Consider the following 18,688-nt stretch of genomic DNA (forward strand, 5'->3'; position numbering starts at 1 on the left):
ATTCGTGCAGTGGTACTTTACTTTCAAATTTGTGAGTGAACATGTGTTTCCAATTGCGGCTTCCTGATCATAATAGCATCACGATGCTCATTTTATTGTAAGTTTTGGTTGGAGCCTGAAACATATTGTTTGGTTTAAAGGGTAGAATAGAAGGGGAAAAGTCTTGCGAATGGCCTAATGTTTGCACTTAATGGACTGGTGTGGCCCACTTGTTGAGGTGCACCATGACCCAAGCATTACCCACAGAGCATTCCAGTGACTTGGCGTGGTATCGCTGTTATTAGAGGAAACACAAATTAAACAAATCTGTTCTGACTTTTGTTTCTATGATCCCTTACTCTTGTAAATGTAAGACCAGTTCTAGACCAGAGAACCGTCATCATACATCTTTTTAAATTCTTTGCCAAAGTGTCTAAGGCTGCTCTTCATCAGCTGCTTCCTGCCTCAGGGCCATTTGGTCTAAAATTCTTTTAATGTTCAGTTTCTTTCTTTTTGCTGAAGATCGTGTACATAAGCCCAGATGTGCTCCTGTGGTATCCTGAAGATATTCGAGCTGCGAGTTTTTAATGTGGGTGAAATGTTATGGACTTTAAAGTAGACAGTCATCACGGTCGTGCCTATACATCACATCTCACCACGAGAGACAGTTAGACCACATCCTCTGAACAGGGGGAAACACTGGATGGATTTTTCATTCTCTCCTCTGTTAACTGAGGCCAGCTGAACACACAGGTGTGGCCTGCTGGGAGTCGCAGAGAGAGACCACATAAGTCTCATCTTTAATCTAATAACAGGACTGGAGTTAATCAGATCTATGAGGAGAGAAGAGCTTTGAACGTGAAGATGTGGAGGGAAACCAAGAAGGGAGTTTGAGTAAAGAGAGAAAATGATTGGATGTAACGAGCCCCCGGGGTTGTGATGTAAAATAGAAATTCTAAATCCTGTCCACATTCTTTTGGACTTTGTGTGATCCCCGTGCATTTAAACAAAAGACCAACATGTGTCTTTTTACTGTCAACCAGGTTCAAGAAGTTTAGCTCTGATTGCAGTTGTGGATGCAGCTTCACAACTAATTGCACCTAGTTTGACATGTTCCATTGCAATCTGGGTCAGTCTGGCCATAAAATGAAATGGTGACCTTTGACACATTCATTGGGCTCCAAGAAACCAGCATTGCATTCTTTTAGAAAGTCACCTACTTCAGACAATTCTACGTCAAAAGCAAACACAAACACTCTGTTACCCTGTCTAAAGATTAATGGGAACCAATTTCTTTTCGATGACCTTTCACTCATCTTGCCATCACAGACTTCAGCTGCAAGCAGACTTAAGGTGGACTTGAGTTGAAGTAGATTTTGTTTTTAATGAGTGGGATTTGCCTCCTGAGTCTGTAGTGGACCAAATACAAAAGAACTTTCTCCTAATTTATTGTGCTTCAAATGATTGCACTTTAAAGTTATGGCTTCACAGCTGATTGAAACCAGTTGGACCAGTTCCATTCCTTTTAGCATCAGCTGTTAGTGTTTGATGAGCCTTCTAATGAATGTATTTGTCATGCATTTTGCCTAAGACAAATGAAAGCACTTCTTAACATCCGGCCTGTTGCGCTTTCTCTCTCCTGCAGCTGATAGCCGTGTACGAAGAACAGGAGCCACATCATGGGGGCGACGGTACCAGCGCCAGCTCCACGGGCACCCAAAGCCCCGACCTGTTTGCTGCAGACCTCAGTGCTGGCAGCGGATCCTCTGCCTTCCAGCCCTTCCAGGCTGCCAGCGAGATTGAGGTCACACCCTCCGCCCTGCGCACCAGTAAGTCCTGACACTGCAGGGCGATCGAAGACCATCAGATGAATTGTGGATTAATGCGTTGCTTGGAAAGAGATGGCATATGATTAATAATTCATTCTCTTCCTCTTATATTCCTCTTAAATTACGACCCCCGTTGTCTTTATTTGCGTCAAATGTCAGCAACTTGCAGCTGCATACAGCAAACCCAACAAATTACCTTATCACGGCCTGGCGGTGCCTTAGCCCTGTCCATAAATTCTGTTAATTGGACAGGAGACCCTTTTTTTTTTCAGACACGATAGCCATTTGATCCCCGGCCAAAGTGGCTAATTGGTTCTGTTCGCTTCCTCCTAAATCAAATGTGACGCCGCGCTCGTCCACCTCTGCAGTTTCGCCAGCCAAGTGTCCTCTTCTACTGTAATTACTGAGAGTTTGGATGGGACTCGTGTAGGTGATTTCTCAATTTGGATCAAGCAAAATCTTACGCACACAGGCAAAAAACGCATGCCCACCCCATGAACGCTGTAGAGACAAACGCACAGTCACTGTCTCGCAGTGATGGTTATCTTCTCAGATTCTGTGTTTTTCTCTGGATCTGAGTGGGCTCAAAGTGGGGGGTGTTGACTCGCATTAAACGCTTTAATTCTAACCAGCAGCCTAAAGAAGAAAAATGATTCAATTTCCCTTAAGTCTACTGCATGTAGGTGTGTTCAGAGACAGATTTGGGTGAAATGAAGTGCCACTTTTAGATGTCACTTAGATTTGGTTGTAATGACAAATGTTATGTAAAACAATATGTCTTATTCATAATTAGAACGCTTCCATTAACATTAATAGCTGGCGTTGGTCTTAACAGGCACTAAAGTCTCTTTTTATACTTGTTTTTCCTGATGCATCTGCTTTAACTGCAGCAGAATTTCACCACTTCTTTAGTTCAGCGCAGGCACTAACATCGTGTTTGTATAGCTGACATTTTAGAAATATTAAAGGTTTGTGCATGTGATTACCAGTTTCTCTCTAAGCATGCAGATTATAAGTCTCCTGATCTGAAAGCACAACTTACTTCCAAAGGCAGTTCAGTAAAAGCTCATGCACACACTGCAAATTGCTGTGCATATATTTAACGTGACACGTCGTCCGAAGAGGAAAATAAAATAATCTTACTGTCCCTGCCAGCACCTAAACACGGCAAAAAGAATATATTATCTCCACTACATCACCGCCACACGTGCTGCCTCGGTTTTTCAACATTTTGCCAAAGGTCATTCCTACTGTTCACTATTTCTGTGAATAGGAGAGAGCTGCTAGATAAATTGGTTATTCTTCACTTTTTAGAGTGCATCTTTTAGAGTGCATTTTAGAGCATCCACTTTGATAAATATAGACTCTGACCTTTTTGTTTCCATTCTTCACACACATTAAGAAGCCCACACTCCAATAAGCAAATACAAGTTCCAAACAGAGTATTTTTAATTAGCATTTCATCACGCCAGGGGTTGCAGTAGCCACTAATGACTAGTGAACTGACATTCATTGACATAGCTACCACTACATTTGACTCCTCTGTCTCCAACACACACAAACACAGTGCACAAGAGGTCGTGCTCGTCCTAATTGGATTTCTGGTTGCAATGCAGAATATAAATCTGCAGTAAGAAATGGAAATCTCGCGCATAATCACACCTGCCAGTTAGGTCCAATTTAACCATCTCTGTAATAAATTCTAACCCTGCTTAATTGACATCACGGAATCTCATCAAGTGAATTTTAATGGGATTTGAGAGAAATGTCTGCCATGGAAGAAAAGGGATTTGATTAAATTTTTTTTCATGACTGCTTAATAAGAGTGGTTTCAATCACTGATTTATGGTGGATGAGAGGAGAGGCTTTGGACTGTGGGTATTTCTTGTTCGTCCCACGATCTCAAAAGAAAAACGATGAAGCTTATTAGACGGAATGTTCCATTGAAATTCACAAACGGATTGATGTTGGCGTCTTGGCTTTGTTCAGCCTAAAACCTTGATGGGAAAATGTTGATTAAAGGACAGTGTTGTGCACTTGTAAGATTCGGAAATGCCAAATTGAAAAAAGAAATGCCTAATAATTATGGGAGAAAAGTCCATTTAATTTGGTATTTTTTTCTTTTTGGATGTAGTGAATACAGTCATAATGATTTTTGTTATCTCTGCATGATTTTATTCAGAAGGAAGTTATCAGCTTATTCACTAAATCTTCATTAGAGACAGAAAAGTAGCAAAAACCATTATATTGTGCTTTACAAATGTTTATCATAAGGCAAAGTTAATACAGGTTTTTACCTTTAATAAAGGTCACGTTATTTACAAGAATCAGCTTTAATTGTTGCCATGTCCTGATTCAGAAATGGATAGAAGCCTGGAGTGGGGTCATTTATTGATCAGTGTATTGTCAGCTCTGAATATTAGTATCAGCAGTGGAATCATAAAATAATAAATAAATAATCCTCTTTGGTGACTTTTCCTTCCCTGGGTCTCACTACAACCATTGAGTTTAATTGGGAAGTGATGATCTGCTATCAGCTAATGAAGGAGTCCTGCTATATCTTCCTCGGATTTAACGCACAGCGTGGACTGATTTCAAACGCCTGACCTTTACTGAGCCATATTCAATGCTCCCTGTAACACAATTTGATCTGCCATCACCAGGTAGGGTGTTAGATTAGCTCACAGTACTGTGCTTTTGTGCCCCAGTTCTCCCTGGGAGCCGGAGCTGTGTAGGTGGTCCTGAGAGCAGCCCCGAGACCTTGTTCTCTGTCCCCCACAGCTTGGAGTTATTTAGTTCCCACACTCCGGCTGACCCGGCGACACACACAATAACACATTTATAGGTTCTTAAACATCATTGTAGCTCTTGGCTCTGATATGTCCTAACACATGTGTATAAGTTTGTGTGTGTGTGAATATAATCACACATCCTTTGTACACAAAGGGCACTGCAAATCAACACACACACACACACACACACACACACACACACACACACACACACACACACACACACACACACACACAGCCACTGTGGTTTGGTACATATTTCAACCCCTAAACATTGACTGTACAGAGACAAACAAGCTCTTGGTTGTTGGTTGGAGAGTACAGACACATAAACAGGAAAACACAGATGAACACGGTTCATGTTTTTACAATACACACAAAATCGGATCCTTCTCGTTTGTACATAATCTCTCTTGTGTGTCCGCTGGGCGCCTTTTCACCCAGTCAGAATCTTTGGAAGTGGGACCTTTTGAAATGTCGTAACGCTGTGTCTTGTGCACAAGTGCAGGCTTGTTGGAGTTGTTGTTTGGACCTTGGGTCACTTCCCACTGCGACGTTTAGACAGAGGTGAGCGTTTTAATGGAAGGCTTCCACTGGTGCTGGAGTCTCTCCATAGGCTCGTCCTCGTGTTGTCGTTCCCACACGGTGTGCTGCTGCCTGCTATGGGGGGGGGGGACACACTGATGGTAAAAGTAGAAGTTAGAGCTGCTTGATGAGACTCTGTGATTAAGTCTGATTAATTCACAATGGGGTGGAAATAGAATCTCAGTGATGAATTGCCTTTATTTGCCCACACTGTTTAAGGAAGAAAAGAGTCGTTCCAGCATATTCACATCAGTCATACTTAACTTAATATTAAATCCTTGTCTTATCAGCTACAGCAAGGGTGTGATTTTATTTTTTTAATACATTTATCACCAATTTGGCACTTTTATAGAAACGAGTTGAACAAAATTTCCTACCAGAGAATCAGGGAAAGCAGATCGTCCTCATTTTATTCCTGCAACTTTCTGTCTCTGCACCTGCTTTCTCTCAGATATGCCCTTGCACGTCCGGCGTAGCAGCGACCCCGCCCTGCTGACTATCGATGGGCCATTCGTCGGAGTTGATGCGCGGGCCCAAACAGAAGAGCCGCCGTCGAGGAAGAACCCCACCCGCTGGTCCACCACGGCGGGCTTCCTGAAAGCTCGGCACTCCTCCGGCACCAACAGCCTGGAGAGGAAGGTGGGAAACAACTGCTGCGTGTGGTACAACAGTGTCATTCTTGTATACCGTCAATATGCTAAAAGCTTGTGTATATATAATCATTATGGTGGAAAATCATGTCCTGATGAGCTTGCAAATCATCCCTGCTGCTAAAAGACCCCCGAATGTGTTCTCACTTGGCCTGCTTTCGTACAGGGTAAAGGCAAGGACACGTACCGCAGTCTGCCACGGGATGCAGGGACCTGGTCCAATCAGAGGGAGTTTCAGAGAGAAACAGCCCGGTCGTCACTCAGCGCCAATCACCCCATGGTGGACCGCTGGCTGGGGAGACAGGAGCAGGTAAGACCCCCGACTTCTACTGCACGTGCCCACAACTGGCACATACATTTGAAACATGAAATAATTTGGTTGCTTTCATGTCGAGTGTCCTACATGATGCAAGACTATATGACCATAACAGCCCAGATGTAACTTCTTACCACGAGAAACTCTAGTAATACTACTAGTATTTATCAAATGATGTGAAAATATACACAGTGAACCTGAGTATGTCTTTCATTTGGGTTATGTATTGTCGATTGGTGGTGTTTGTGTACGTATCTGCTGGTGAACCCGTTTGTTAATGAAATGCCAACCTTTGATTCAGATAAACAGTAGAAGGTTTAATGCTGTTTGGCAGTTTATTCCTTAATATTAATGTCTAATAACGTCTGTTGGATAGTTTTAGGAGCAGACAGTAGCTTCATACTTGAGGGCCTCAGATTATGTAAAGGTTGATTTGGGGGTGGGAGTCATGAACTCCTTTTCTAATGCAAGTTAAATATCTGCCATTTGTAGTTTATTCATTTTTTATTCCTTTTAGTACTTGAGGTATTAAAGCACGTAAAATGGCTTGAGTGTCGTTAAAGCTTATAATTGAACAATTTTAAGACTGAACTAATGGTAATATTTCTTTTATTTAATGGTAAATTTCTCAAAGTCCAGCTCAGGGTCAAATGTAACAGATTGTTAGAAGTAGGAGGATTGTTGAGTGAACTAAAGTGCATCAAGAATATTGCCCAAAAAAGTGCCAACATTACCTAAATGTTTGATGCTTTTTGTTCCAACATGAAGTGAACACTTGATACCTTCATCTACCCAGAGCTCAGAGATTTACAGCCGCCCTCACCCCCAGACGACCCATCAGCCCCACGCTCTGAGAAAGCCTGTCTGAGTGGCCTAGTTCCACTCCAGAAACTGACCCACTTCCACGCCTCCCCTGGCCTTTTGCAAAGAGATTAAAAAGTGAAGAAATTCCACCATAAATCCACAATGACACACGTATCATGGAAGGACAGATAGTGTAATGTTGACTCAGTAAATAACACGAGCCATGTACAGTACATATGGTCTCGTTTAAATGGATGTTAAATGTCAGGGACTGTTTTCCCACAGGGTTCTGTGAGAATATAATCATAAAATATGTTAACAGGAGTCCGTCTGGTTTTTGTATGAGATGTTTTATACAAAGTGCTTTAACTTTTCTAATGTTAGGATAAAAAAAAAAAAAACAGAATCAGCAAAGTGAAGAAGAAAAACATTTAACATGCGCGCACACACACACACACGCAGGACGTTCCCACCATCAGAATGCAGAGCTGCACTAGTTTCAGCCAGGCCTTTGTATGAATGGAGTTGAGTATTAGAGGTCACTGCAGGACGGTGTAGTCAGTATTAATGACCTGCTGAAGGCCATCTGCCCTCTTCAGCTCTCACACACGACTCACACACACATCCCACACCGTCCTCTCCTTATGCTGACACACCTCACGGTGACTCTGACAGCCACATTAGTCTGCGTGGCCTTGTCCTGTGTGTGTGTGTCTTGTTTAATGCTGCTTCTCTCTGCTCGTCAGTGTGAGACTGCTCGTTGACTAGGTGATGTGCTGCGTATTCTTGCTCGAACGGTGTACAGCCGGTGTGTGTTCACACTGAAAACGACTCAAATAGTACGACTCCCAGTTAAAAGTCCGATTTCTTCTTGGCACTGACACGAACACAGTCCAATTTGAGGAATCATGTGTTTAGTATTTTTCTGCTTGCTGTAACTGTTTTATGTCTCATCGATTTGAGCTCCACGTAGCTTGTTTCGAAGGAAGCATGTTGCAACTCTGCTGCATGATGAGACAAGCCTGGTTTGGTTCCAGACTGGATAATCAAATAAAAAACATTTACTGTCAGTTTACTTTATGGGAGTCCAATGCATTTGAGGACTCTCCTGTATTTTATTATGTTGTGATGGACAGCTAAACCTACTCATCACTGTTTTCCTTTAATTGAATTTGAATACGGAAGAAGCCAAAGAAAACCCTTTAAGAAATTCAGGGACTCAAATTGTGCAACAGCAAGACGACAGCACGGAACTAACAGCTCAACTTTTCCCGTTTTTGTTGCCCATTGGGCAAAAGTTGTGGACGGTTTTCAAATCTGCCAAATGTCCAGGTGACGCATGGAGCAGCCTAAAATTGCTGCGTGATTCATGCTCGAGTCCTGTCGTGTATGACCACTATTACATTTCAGATATCATTTTAACTTGTCAAAATGAAAGTGTGACTAGTCAAATTTATAATACAAGATATCTATAACTGCATTCTGACTAGTAAGAATAAACATGAACATATCTACAGGTACATTTCTCTCTCTCTCTCTCTCTCTCTCTCTCTCTCTCTCTCTATATATATATATATATATATATATATATATATATATATATATATATATATATATATATATATATATATATATATATATATATATATATATATATATATATATATATATATATATATATATATATATATATATATATATATATGTTCACTTGAAAGATACCTTTAATTTAAAAGGCACATTTAAAATTAAAAGATGTCTTATCCTTTTGGATGTCTCAACCTTAATATATTACAGGTCAAAATTCAATTATAGATATTTTTAAGTGAAATTATGACTAGTCAAAATGTAATTACAGATATGTTTAATTACAGTTTTGACTAGTCTGAAGAATATTGCAGATATCTAATATATGCTAAAACAGCGCAGTAATGTCTGTGCTGTCATTTTGATTATCTGTCAATTGAATTTTGACTAGTCAGAATGTAATTAAAAATATCTAGAATTCACATTACGGACAGTCAAAATGTAGTTGTTGATATCTTAAATTTGTTTTACCATTTAAAAAAAAAACAATGAGGTGGCATCGCTCTGTTAATGATCTGTCGATGTCGACTTTTTCTGCTGTAGCATCAAATCCGCATAACTACCAGCTAAATGAACTGTTTTACTCAAACTCTCTCACCAACAGGTGTGTCTGAATAAAAAAATTAGATTTTTACAGTTAATATTGCCCGGGTCCATTTAATCGGCTCTATTTACCAGGTGTTTCATTAAAGGATGAAGAGACAGTAATTCTGGAGCTTAACTTCCTGAAGAGGGCGTAGGGGATTAGGAACACTAACACTAACATTAACTTGTCAAAATGAAAGTGTGACTAGTTAAATTTACCAAAGTGCATCGTAGAAGGCAAGAAAAAACTTTTTTAGAATTTGCTGCACGTGTGCTCTCGCCCTGCATCGTCACCCCATCATCTGCACTCTGGAGAATTTCCTACACTCTGTAGATTTATTAAAGCCGTCTTTCGCTATCGTTGCCTTCAGCTGTATGACAGGCAACGTTGCTATGACAACCAGCTACATTGAGGGGCTCCTGTTTCTGCAGTGGAGAATGAAATGCTTGGTACTCAAAGTGTGTAGAGTCAGCCCAAGCTGAACCGGCACCATGTGGTGGGCAAAATTCACAATTTTTATGAGGGAGATTTGATGTGATTCACAAACAAAAATGAAACTGAACTAGCAGATTGAGCTGTTTTTAACACACACTCACACTTTGTACAGCAGCCTGAAGTATGCAAGTCAACGATTCTCACCATTTGGGGCAACAATGATCCAAAAATGTGGAGATCCGGACTTTTGGATTGGAGAAACATGTAACCCAGTGGAGCAGTGTGTGTCCGACTTGTGTTTTCGGTCATTACTGTAAAACAACACAAGCTAATGCGGCTGCAGACTGACTTGTATCGTTAACCACGAGTTGGCTTCAGACTTTGTATGGATGTTATAATACCAGTGATCCAGAAAATAGCCCAACATATTATTTAGTTGTTGCGACCTTTTGTATTTTGTTTTTATTGTATCATATTTATTTTGTCATCTTGTGCCGTTTTGTTGTTGTTTGTGCTGTTTTAAATTCAACAATTCAACTTCATTAATGTAGCTTCAATTCACAACATGTTCATATCAAGCCGTATGTAATAAAGAGAGTTTTCAAGAGAGTCTAGGCCAACTTAGCAAGACAATTAAAAAAAATGACACGGAATAGAAAATACAGTGTAAAACACAATAGGTTCACAAATGGTGTCGCTTCTATTGACCCAGAGTAAAGTAGAATGTAGGAAATTAAGAGGCATCGAAGTGCCTCATTTGCTGCTCGATATGTAAAATGTCAGGAAATGCACACGATCCATCCATCTAATCGTGGGTGAGGTCTTAAAATGTCTTTTTCTTTGTAACTTACTTTCCAGAACCTGAATATATTTAGCGTAGTATCTAAAAGAGCAAGAAAGGCAGAAATATTTACGTTCCGTTCGAGTTAGTTCAGTGATAAACAGACTAAATTCTAAATAGAAAATCCAGTGAAACTTAATCTTTATGGGACATTAAACGCTGTAGAGTTGTTCAGAAGCAGCTAAAGTATTGTAGGAAACAAAGGCTGCACTTTGAGTTGTATAAACTAAAAAAGGAGAAAATGATGATGATAGATAATAATCTCGATCTGCTCTACATGATGTTCCTTCAATAGAGCTGATTTGGGTCATTCCATGCATCTTTTATGGGGCTTCAGCTTTTGTATACTTTCCACTCTCAACAATTCATTAAAGTACAAAAATGAATTGTGTTACGGCACAAATTAGTGCATTAAACCTTTATTTGGCATATAAAATGGAAAGGTTTGGGAATAAAGAATAGCAAAGCAAGAATAGAATAAGCAGCGATTTAATTAGAATAGAGGAGCTTTGAATGATGATCCGAGCAAAGCAATTTCCTCAAGTTCGATTCATCTTATCTTCCTAGAATACCATGGAACAGAGGAGGGGAGGGGGGGGGGGGGGGGAGTGTCACATAATGAAGTAGGCCTATTTTACTGGTGGAGAATTGGGCTTCTCTCATAACAAAACGTAGTGAGCGGAGCATTGCTTTGCACTGAAGGGAACCAGATTGAATCGCATCGAAATGAATGAAACTTATTCTCCTTCCCCAAGCGGGTAATTGTACGTGCCTGCAGCAGCACCGCTGGCTCCCCGACACACAGCAGAAATTGAAGTGTGATAGGGTTGAGCTGCATTCACAAGCCTCACAACTGCCAGTACCACCCCCACCCCCCCCCCATGGCAACAGGTAGGTGGTCGCCATGGTAACAGCAAGCTGTCATTCAAGCTTGTATTAATGAGAGTTGCTTGGAGTCGCTGGAGCTGTGCAGAAACCAGAGGTCTCTCTCTCTGTGTGTGTGTCTGTGAGTCTTAAGGGTGTTTTATGGATCTTTGCATGCGATTGTGTGCGTTTGTGTCCGTTTATTGCAGCAGTGGCTTTGTGCCCCAATGAGTGTGAGTTTATGAATGTGTTTGTGTGAGAGAGAGCTATAGCCAATTAAGTTGAAAAGCCACAAGCTTGCAGAGTTGTCTGCAGTGAGTGTGGACAGCTGAACCTCAAAACACAAAACACACGTACACACACACACAGTCTGTACCCTGTGTGGGTCTGTCATCACCTCTGAGCGGAGCCTCTGAGGACTTGCATGTGATGTTCCATGTTGGTGCTTATTTGTTGTGTGCGAAGCAGTTTATTGTCTCCTCTGTGTGTCTTGATGCACTTTGTGTGTGGAGCTTGCTGTGACTTCCTATAAAGGAGTTTTTGTTTTTTCTACCCTCAGCCCTAAAGACACAGCAACATTGCTTTAAAGAAGGGTGTTTTTTTTATTCAAAGGACTCCGTTTGTGATACCTGGAGCTAAAGCTACCACACTGATCAGTGTTAGTCGGCCACACTCTCTCCTATGACGTCTGGACAGTGGCTGATGTTGCTCTTTCACACATTAAAAAAACAGGAGATGGTCAGTGTTCTCATCGAGTGGAAAGATGTGGGAAAGCTGTTCTGTTCAGTCAGACTTTGTGCTACGGAGGCAGCAGGATGGTTTTCATCCGACTTAGACATTTGCCTTCTCACATGTAATGTCTAGTTAAGATCAAGATAAAGTGTGCAGGAAATTGTGAATACTTCTTTGCATCTTGGATTTGTACTTTTTAACAAGAGGTTTATTGAAATAAAACTGAAGAACTGGATATCTGGTATGAAAAGCCTGATCTGCCACGATTTAGGGGAGATAAAGGGCTGCAGCATGTAGGTCGAAATGTAGTCCTCAAAAAATCCAAAGGAAGTAAGTTGGTACAGCAGCGATCACGGTGATTTAACTAAGACGTGAGAATTTAGCCAAGTTGCCCAAAAACCTGATTTCTTTCTTTCTTTCTTTTTTTTTTTTTTTTTTTTTTATGGAGCAGCACATTAGGCTCGTATATGACAGTACAATAAAATGACTCCTAACTTTAATGGCAGTAAGTTATTTTTTTTTTCACTTACTACCTTCCAAGTATAGTTTCTATTACCAAACTAGGTTTGCGCCTCTTTTTAAAAGGGCGATTTAATGCTGACCACATGGTGTCGGCCTGTGCTGCATGTTTTCACTGCAGCGACTGTGGTAGCGTTCAGTGCAGTAAGAAGTGTGTGTGTTTGTGATGCTGCTGTGTGTCCTCAGCCATTACGCTGCTGGGGGAGCGAGTTATCTTTCACGGTGGGATGGAGGCATCGCACAACTCGCCGGGGATGTTGTTACACGGATGTATGAAGGCAGATGTCCAAACACACACACGCACACTCTCACACCTACATAGCTGTGCAAGAGTACACACACACGTGCACACACACACACACACCTTAACACACTGACACATGCCACTAACTTGTACTTTCATGCCACAAAAGAACAGGCAGGATTTCATTAATATGCACACACACACTCTCTCACACACACACACACTTTGAATACACTGCATTACTGAACTAAAGTGAACAAGCTCCGCACACACTGTAAGAACATTGCACCAGAACAAATCTTATGACCATGTAAGCACACTCACTTTTCTGTGTTGCTTCCTAACTAACAAACCTTCGTGCCATGTGTGTAGTGGAGAGTTGAGTCCCTCAGGTGCACAGTGCAGCTTTAGCAGGGAGGAAAATTATGCAAACCTGAGCCGTATACTCATAAATCACCTCAGACCCAGTTTGTGTGTGTTGTGTGTTCCAATGTGCACGCAAACTGTGCACTGAAACCTGCACCTTCAAGTTTGTGCAATATCTTTGTCTGTGTGTGGATTGGTTTTGTACAGCCAGGTGTGTAGCATACATTTTCTCTGGGAAGGTTCAGTAGGTGTGTGTGTGTGTGTGTGTGTGTGTGTGTGTGTGTGTAATGAGGATGAAAGTAAAGCCTCCACCTCTCAAAGCAGCAGGATGACTTTAGATTCTGAACAAATGACCAGTAGGGGCTGCTGTGGAGCTGAGATAGAAGACAGGTTTTGAGTGTGTGTGGACATCTTCAGCCATGATGGTGAGATCACTCCTATATTGTGAGGACATTGTGGCCATTCCTCACAGCATCTGCAGGCTTGATGTGTGATGCTTAGGACTTTGGTTTCAGGGTTAATGTGAGAATTAGGTCCAGTATGTACTGTAGGAAGAAGGCTGGGAATGTGTTACATCAATGAGGGTCTTCGCAATTATGCAAATAATGGTGTGTGTGTGTGTGTGTGTGTGGGTCCTTCTGCTGGTGCACTGTATGTGAGCGTAGTGTGAACAGTTTGGTGTTAATCTGTAGTCACCCTGCTATTAAGAGCCTTTAGTCTCACTCCTTCTTTTTCTTTCACTTTTCCATCTGCATGTGAGCCTCATTATTTCTTCTCACTTTGTGACCCTTGTTTCGTTACTCACTATTCCTTTTTTTTCGCAGCTCATACATGCCGTACATAATGCTGTCTGCTCTCAGGCTAGCCTACTGTTGGGTTCTTTATTTTGATATTTTTGAAGGTTAGATCCTATTATTTCACCACCAGCTGAAGGACAAGGACAGGATGTAGACCTATGCCTTCTTTAACCTACATGGAAGAAGAATAATAAGAAGAATAGTTGTGTGCATCAGTGCAGTGCAGGAGAATTTGTGCAGTTTAGTCTTTCAGTGCTTCAGAAACAAAGTTCTTATTGATAGATTTCAGCTCAAAACCAGTGGTCATGTTACACCCTAAAGAAGAGTGACACATTGTTGACTTCTATTTTGTTTAATTTAGTATTTTGTCTCGAGATTGAAAAGCAAAGGCATATCAAGACATAATAAATGCAAAGCCTATAAGAAGTTGTTTTTCCCATTTTAAGATTTAGATCAAAAATCATGCAGAGAAATGGATGTAAAGTTGTGTGTCTGTGCATAAATGAAGATGTAATAAAGATATATTGCAATTCTTCACAATATTGCCAAGTGGCAGTGGTGTAATGAGGACTCACATAATTTACTTAAGTGGGGAAAAAAAAAATCAGTGCCACTGTTTAGAAACAATATGTTGCAAAGAAAAGTCCTGCATTGCTAACGTTACTTAACTTAAAGTGCAGAGGTATTCGCTGAAAAATAGTTAAAGTACCAAACATTTATTTTTTCACTTTCATGTTGCAGCTGGTAACAGTGGAGGCTATTTAATGACCTTACTTTAATGACAGTATGTATGTAATGTTATTACTTCAGGTACTGTGGGGAAGCTTTTGAAGATAAACAAAGACTCACTTTGATACTGTGTTTTTAAAAATATTAATCTGAACAAGTGTCATGGAGTCAAAGTACGACGTTTTCCATCTGAAATGCAATGAAGTCAAACAGGAGTAGCAGAAAATCAAAATACTCAAGCAAAGTAGAAACCTCTCAAAATTAAATCTCTAATTGACTTTACTTAAGTAGTTTTTACATTAGTGATGAGAGATTACAGAACATTGGACCAAGAATTTATGGGGTTGGACTCCAGAAACGATTCTGATTGAATTTTGAGTAGTTTTTTGTCCCATTTATGTGCCTCCATCTTTCAATTTGTCATATTTCTCATGCTTTATTTCTGATACCTTCCAATACAAGTCTAAAGGCCTTCAGCAGTGCACAGTGAACCTGGCCTTCATTTTGTCTCGAGCCGTCCTCCTTCCAATTGATCCTCCCCTGCTTTTCCATGTCACCTCCTCCCATCATCACTTTTGTTTTTCATTGATCAAATTTCTCTTTGTCTTTGTCTTCCTCCTTTGCTCCTCTGCTCCTCGTCGCCTTTGATCTTTGGGGTTTTAATATGGCACAGAGCTGTGACAGGCCAGATCCCATCCAGCTGGGAGGGACAGGGTGTGAGTGCAGGAGTACAGAGACAGAAGATGAAAGGAGGCTCTTCCCCTCCTGAGGGTTTGCGCTCTCCGCAAGGAGGGTCTCTACCTCTGGGTGCAACCTGCCGTCAGGAGTCTGCACACACAAGCACATAATTTGAGGCTCATCACCTGTTTCTACGATCTAATTACACCTAAAATAGAGCTCATCAGGTTGGACAGATGGTGGCTCTTTCTCAGGCTTAATCCACCTGTTGAGGTAAAAGGAAAAAACAAAAAAGAAGAAGAAACGGAGTCAAGTCAAAGATAAGAATCCGAGTTCTGTAAACACGCCGTGCTGTGCAGATTTATCATTAGCGCAGAGAGAACGAACAAGAGAGCGTCACTGGCAGATGAAAGGAGGCGAGTGGAGAAGAGGGTATTTTGCAGAGGAGTTTATCAGAGGTCTGTAACATGATCAAAGGCAGACAAGAAGGATGACAACAGCAGGTGTCAGCTGTTATCAGAGGAGAATCGGAGGGATCTGACACAAGAGGGATGCGGCTGATTATTGAGGCCCGGTGTGCTCTGACAATGAATTCCTGCCAATTGAAGACAGGCACAGAGATTGTCCTTTAAATGAAGGATCACGAGTTTCATTTCCAGAACAGCTGAACCCTCACCCTTTTTAGCTGATGCACTGAAAACCACGTTCAGACGATGCAGGCTGCCTTGAAGGGAAATCGTTGACATGAGCACCAAAGAAAGACGCGATTTTACATTACAGTGCATTAAAGAAAAGCTATATTGAGTCAACCATGGACCATATCATTCAGAAACACATGATGTTTGGCACAGAAATGTTGTTTCCCAACATCATATTGTTAGTGAATGAGCAAAATATTGCAAAATTACAGTTGCATTTAAAAATGACATTAAAAGACGCCTTCACTGATGATGAGCTTGCCATTAAACTTCCCTCTGACTTCACTAACTTATAATATCTTCTTCTAGCCGAGAAAAGCCTCCAGGTGACATCACTTGGTGGAACCTTTGGTTCAGATGAGGTCATCTTGTTGTTCACAGTGTGGAGTTTGGAAAAGTAGGCGGATCATGATTACAGAGCTCCTCCAGATGACATCAGCTGAACTCCTGATGATGAAAACCACCTCTGGGTGATGTCATCTGGGGGAGTTTTTCAGCTTGAAGCAGAGAAGTCTTTTAATACAGGGAAGTTTAAAAGCATTAATGTACGTTTACCCCCTAAACTAAAGCCGCAGGGAGCAAGTTGCTGTTTAATGTGTTTGTTCTCAAATCGTGACCACACAGCAGGACACAGGAAGTAATGCAAATCCCATTAGGTTGGTAACAACTAATTGTCTTGGATTTAGTTTTTAAGTCAAGTGGCTCATGGACTATGATGAGAAAAAATCTCCAATATTGTCATGAGTGTGAACTGAACTTTTTAGACGGTTTCATTCTCGGTGTGTATAGTGTTCTGCTGAAGGTAGAGTACAGCACACACACTGCGGCAGGAAGTAGAAAGCAGTGACCGAGTGAACGGATGCAGAGTGACTGTGACTTTTGCTGTTTTCTCCAGGAGTTGTTTATATAGACACTTTTATTCTCAGCAGCAGCCATTACAGTTACTGAGTCAGCCAGAATAATGGCCTTCAATCTGACAACTCTACCTGTGTGTGTGTGTGTGTGTGTGTGTGTGAGCGAGAGAGATGCTTGTCACCATTATCCACAGCTCCCATCCTCTCAGAGGGGTAGTTATTGTGCTCTGTCGATGGAGCCGTGGCATCATATAACAGGCTGTGACCTGCAGTCCACAGTCCACCCTCGTCACCTCTCTTTTGTTTTTTTTTAGGGCAGCAAACCAGAAATGAACCATGACATTTAGACCCAGTTCTAAACGTTCGCTTTTCTCGTTCTCTTTGAAGCATCTTCAACCCAAAAAATATGCAGTTCTTTGCAACGCTGGCTGTTTGGGAGCTAAATGGAGAACCACAGTGATAATGCATGTTTTATGTTTGTGAAGCCATGAAAGTCCAGAAAACAAAAATGTTTCTCCATCTGCTTCATTTCAATCTGTGTGTTGGAGCTTAAATAGTGTCCACCTCCATCCACCTGTGTCATGTTTGACATTGTCAGAAGAGCCAAGTCAAGCTGGTTGTGTGAGTGTGTTGGATTCAGGCCTACATCAACGCTCAGCCCAACTCCGTCTGATTATTGTCTAAATAATCCGTCTGCACGAATGGAATGCAGGACAGGGACCTTTTTGTCCGACTTCGGCCTTGTAAAAACACGTAGCTGCGTATAAAGGCCCTGCAGGTATAAATATACATGTGAATGATATAAACTATTTTGATAGAATTCAAACTGATGTCCCATAAATGCTTTGAAATATTTTATAAATGTTTTCATTTAAGTGAATGAAACTGATGTTAAAACTCCAACCTTTTGGAAACTTTTCTCCTTTTTAAAAAAAAAAAAAAAAAAACATGTCAGATGTCAGAACATCCCTGAATTCCCTCCAGATTGGAGTTGGGAGTTTTCAAAGTGACGTTTTTCATCCTTTGCGCGAGCTTTGTCGTGGCTTGCTGCTCCTCTGTGTAATGTGTCTTTGTCTGTCTCACCGTCTGCCTCTCCGTCATTCTCTTTGACTCAGTCTCTCCGTCTGACTACCTTTCCTTTCATTTCTCTGTCCTCATCACTCACATCATCTCCCCTGCACTCTCAGGAGAAATTGTTTTTGAAGCACTCCTCACTACTCGGGGTATTTACTCTGATGGAAGATATCTCTATTAAGTATCGCAAAGAAATCAACTCGGCGTAAAACATCCCGCCTGTCTCAGTGCGCTGAATCAAGCGCACCCACAGAAGTTGAAAAACAAGTGTCATTCACACCAACCCCGTTTTGAGTGACACTGACTGAGCTCTCAGGGGGAATTGACTCCTAAAATATGAGTTTGGAAATTGCTTGGATTCCTGATGAGGCCTCCACTGTCTATTATTTCAGAGAAGATTGCGATGCATATTGTGCTGTGGTGATACCCCCTTTGCCCACCGCATGTGCTTTGATTGAATTGCATTGCAGAAATTGCATTTGAATTAAATGGATTGCTACAGCAGCACGGTGGTAATTTTAGGAAATGCTGCAAGGCTCATTTTGTTCCCACTGTTAGTGCTACAGCATCGCTTCTATCTGTTGGAAGATGTGTGGAAAATAGACATACTGTGGGCCAAACACTGACCGAAGGTGACAAAGGGTGGACGCCTACATCAGGGTCTATCAGTCATGCTGAATGTACATTAGAAACATTACACACACGGTGCCTGATCTATAAGGTGTAAAA

The 18,688-nt window shown here is 41.3% G+C and overlaps 1 protein-coding gene across 16 annotated transcripts in view; it reads left to right on the forward strand.

Annotated features, from left to right (window-relative positions):
- pard3ab (par-3 family cell polarity regulator alpha, b) overlaps positions 1-18,688 on the forward strand; it is a 206,147-nt gene that overhangs the window by 72,003 nt on the left and 115,456 nt on the right. For all 16 annotated transcript variants that reach the window (XR_010916452.1, XR_010916451.1, XM_067528707.1 and 13 more), the window contains exons 3-5: positions 1,625-1,808; positions 5,637-5,824; positions 6,002-6,145. Coding sequence is in view for 14 of the 16 variants with exons in the window: in XM_067528707.1 (XP_067384808.1) it covers positions 1,625-1,808; positions 5,637-5,824; positions 6,002-6,145 (516 nt within the window). In the remaining 2 variants the exon portion in view is untranslated. The remainder of the gene's footprint in view (positions 1-1,624; positions 1,809-5,636; positions 5,825-6,001; positions 6,146-18,688) is intronic.

This window comes from Channa argus, chromosome 14 (assembly GCF_033026475.1).
Source record: "Channa argus isolate prfri chromosome 14, Channa argus male v1.0, whole genome shotgun sequence".
In the NCBI taxonomy this organism is placed as follows: domain Eukaryota; kingdom Metazoa; phylum Chordata; class Actinopteri; order Anabantiformes; family Channidae; genus Channa; species Channa argus.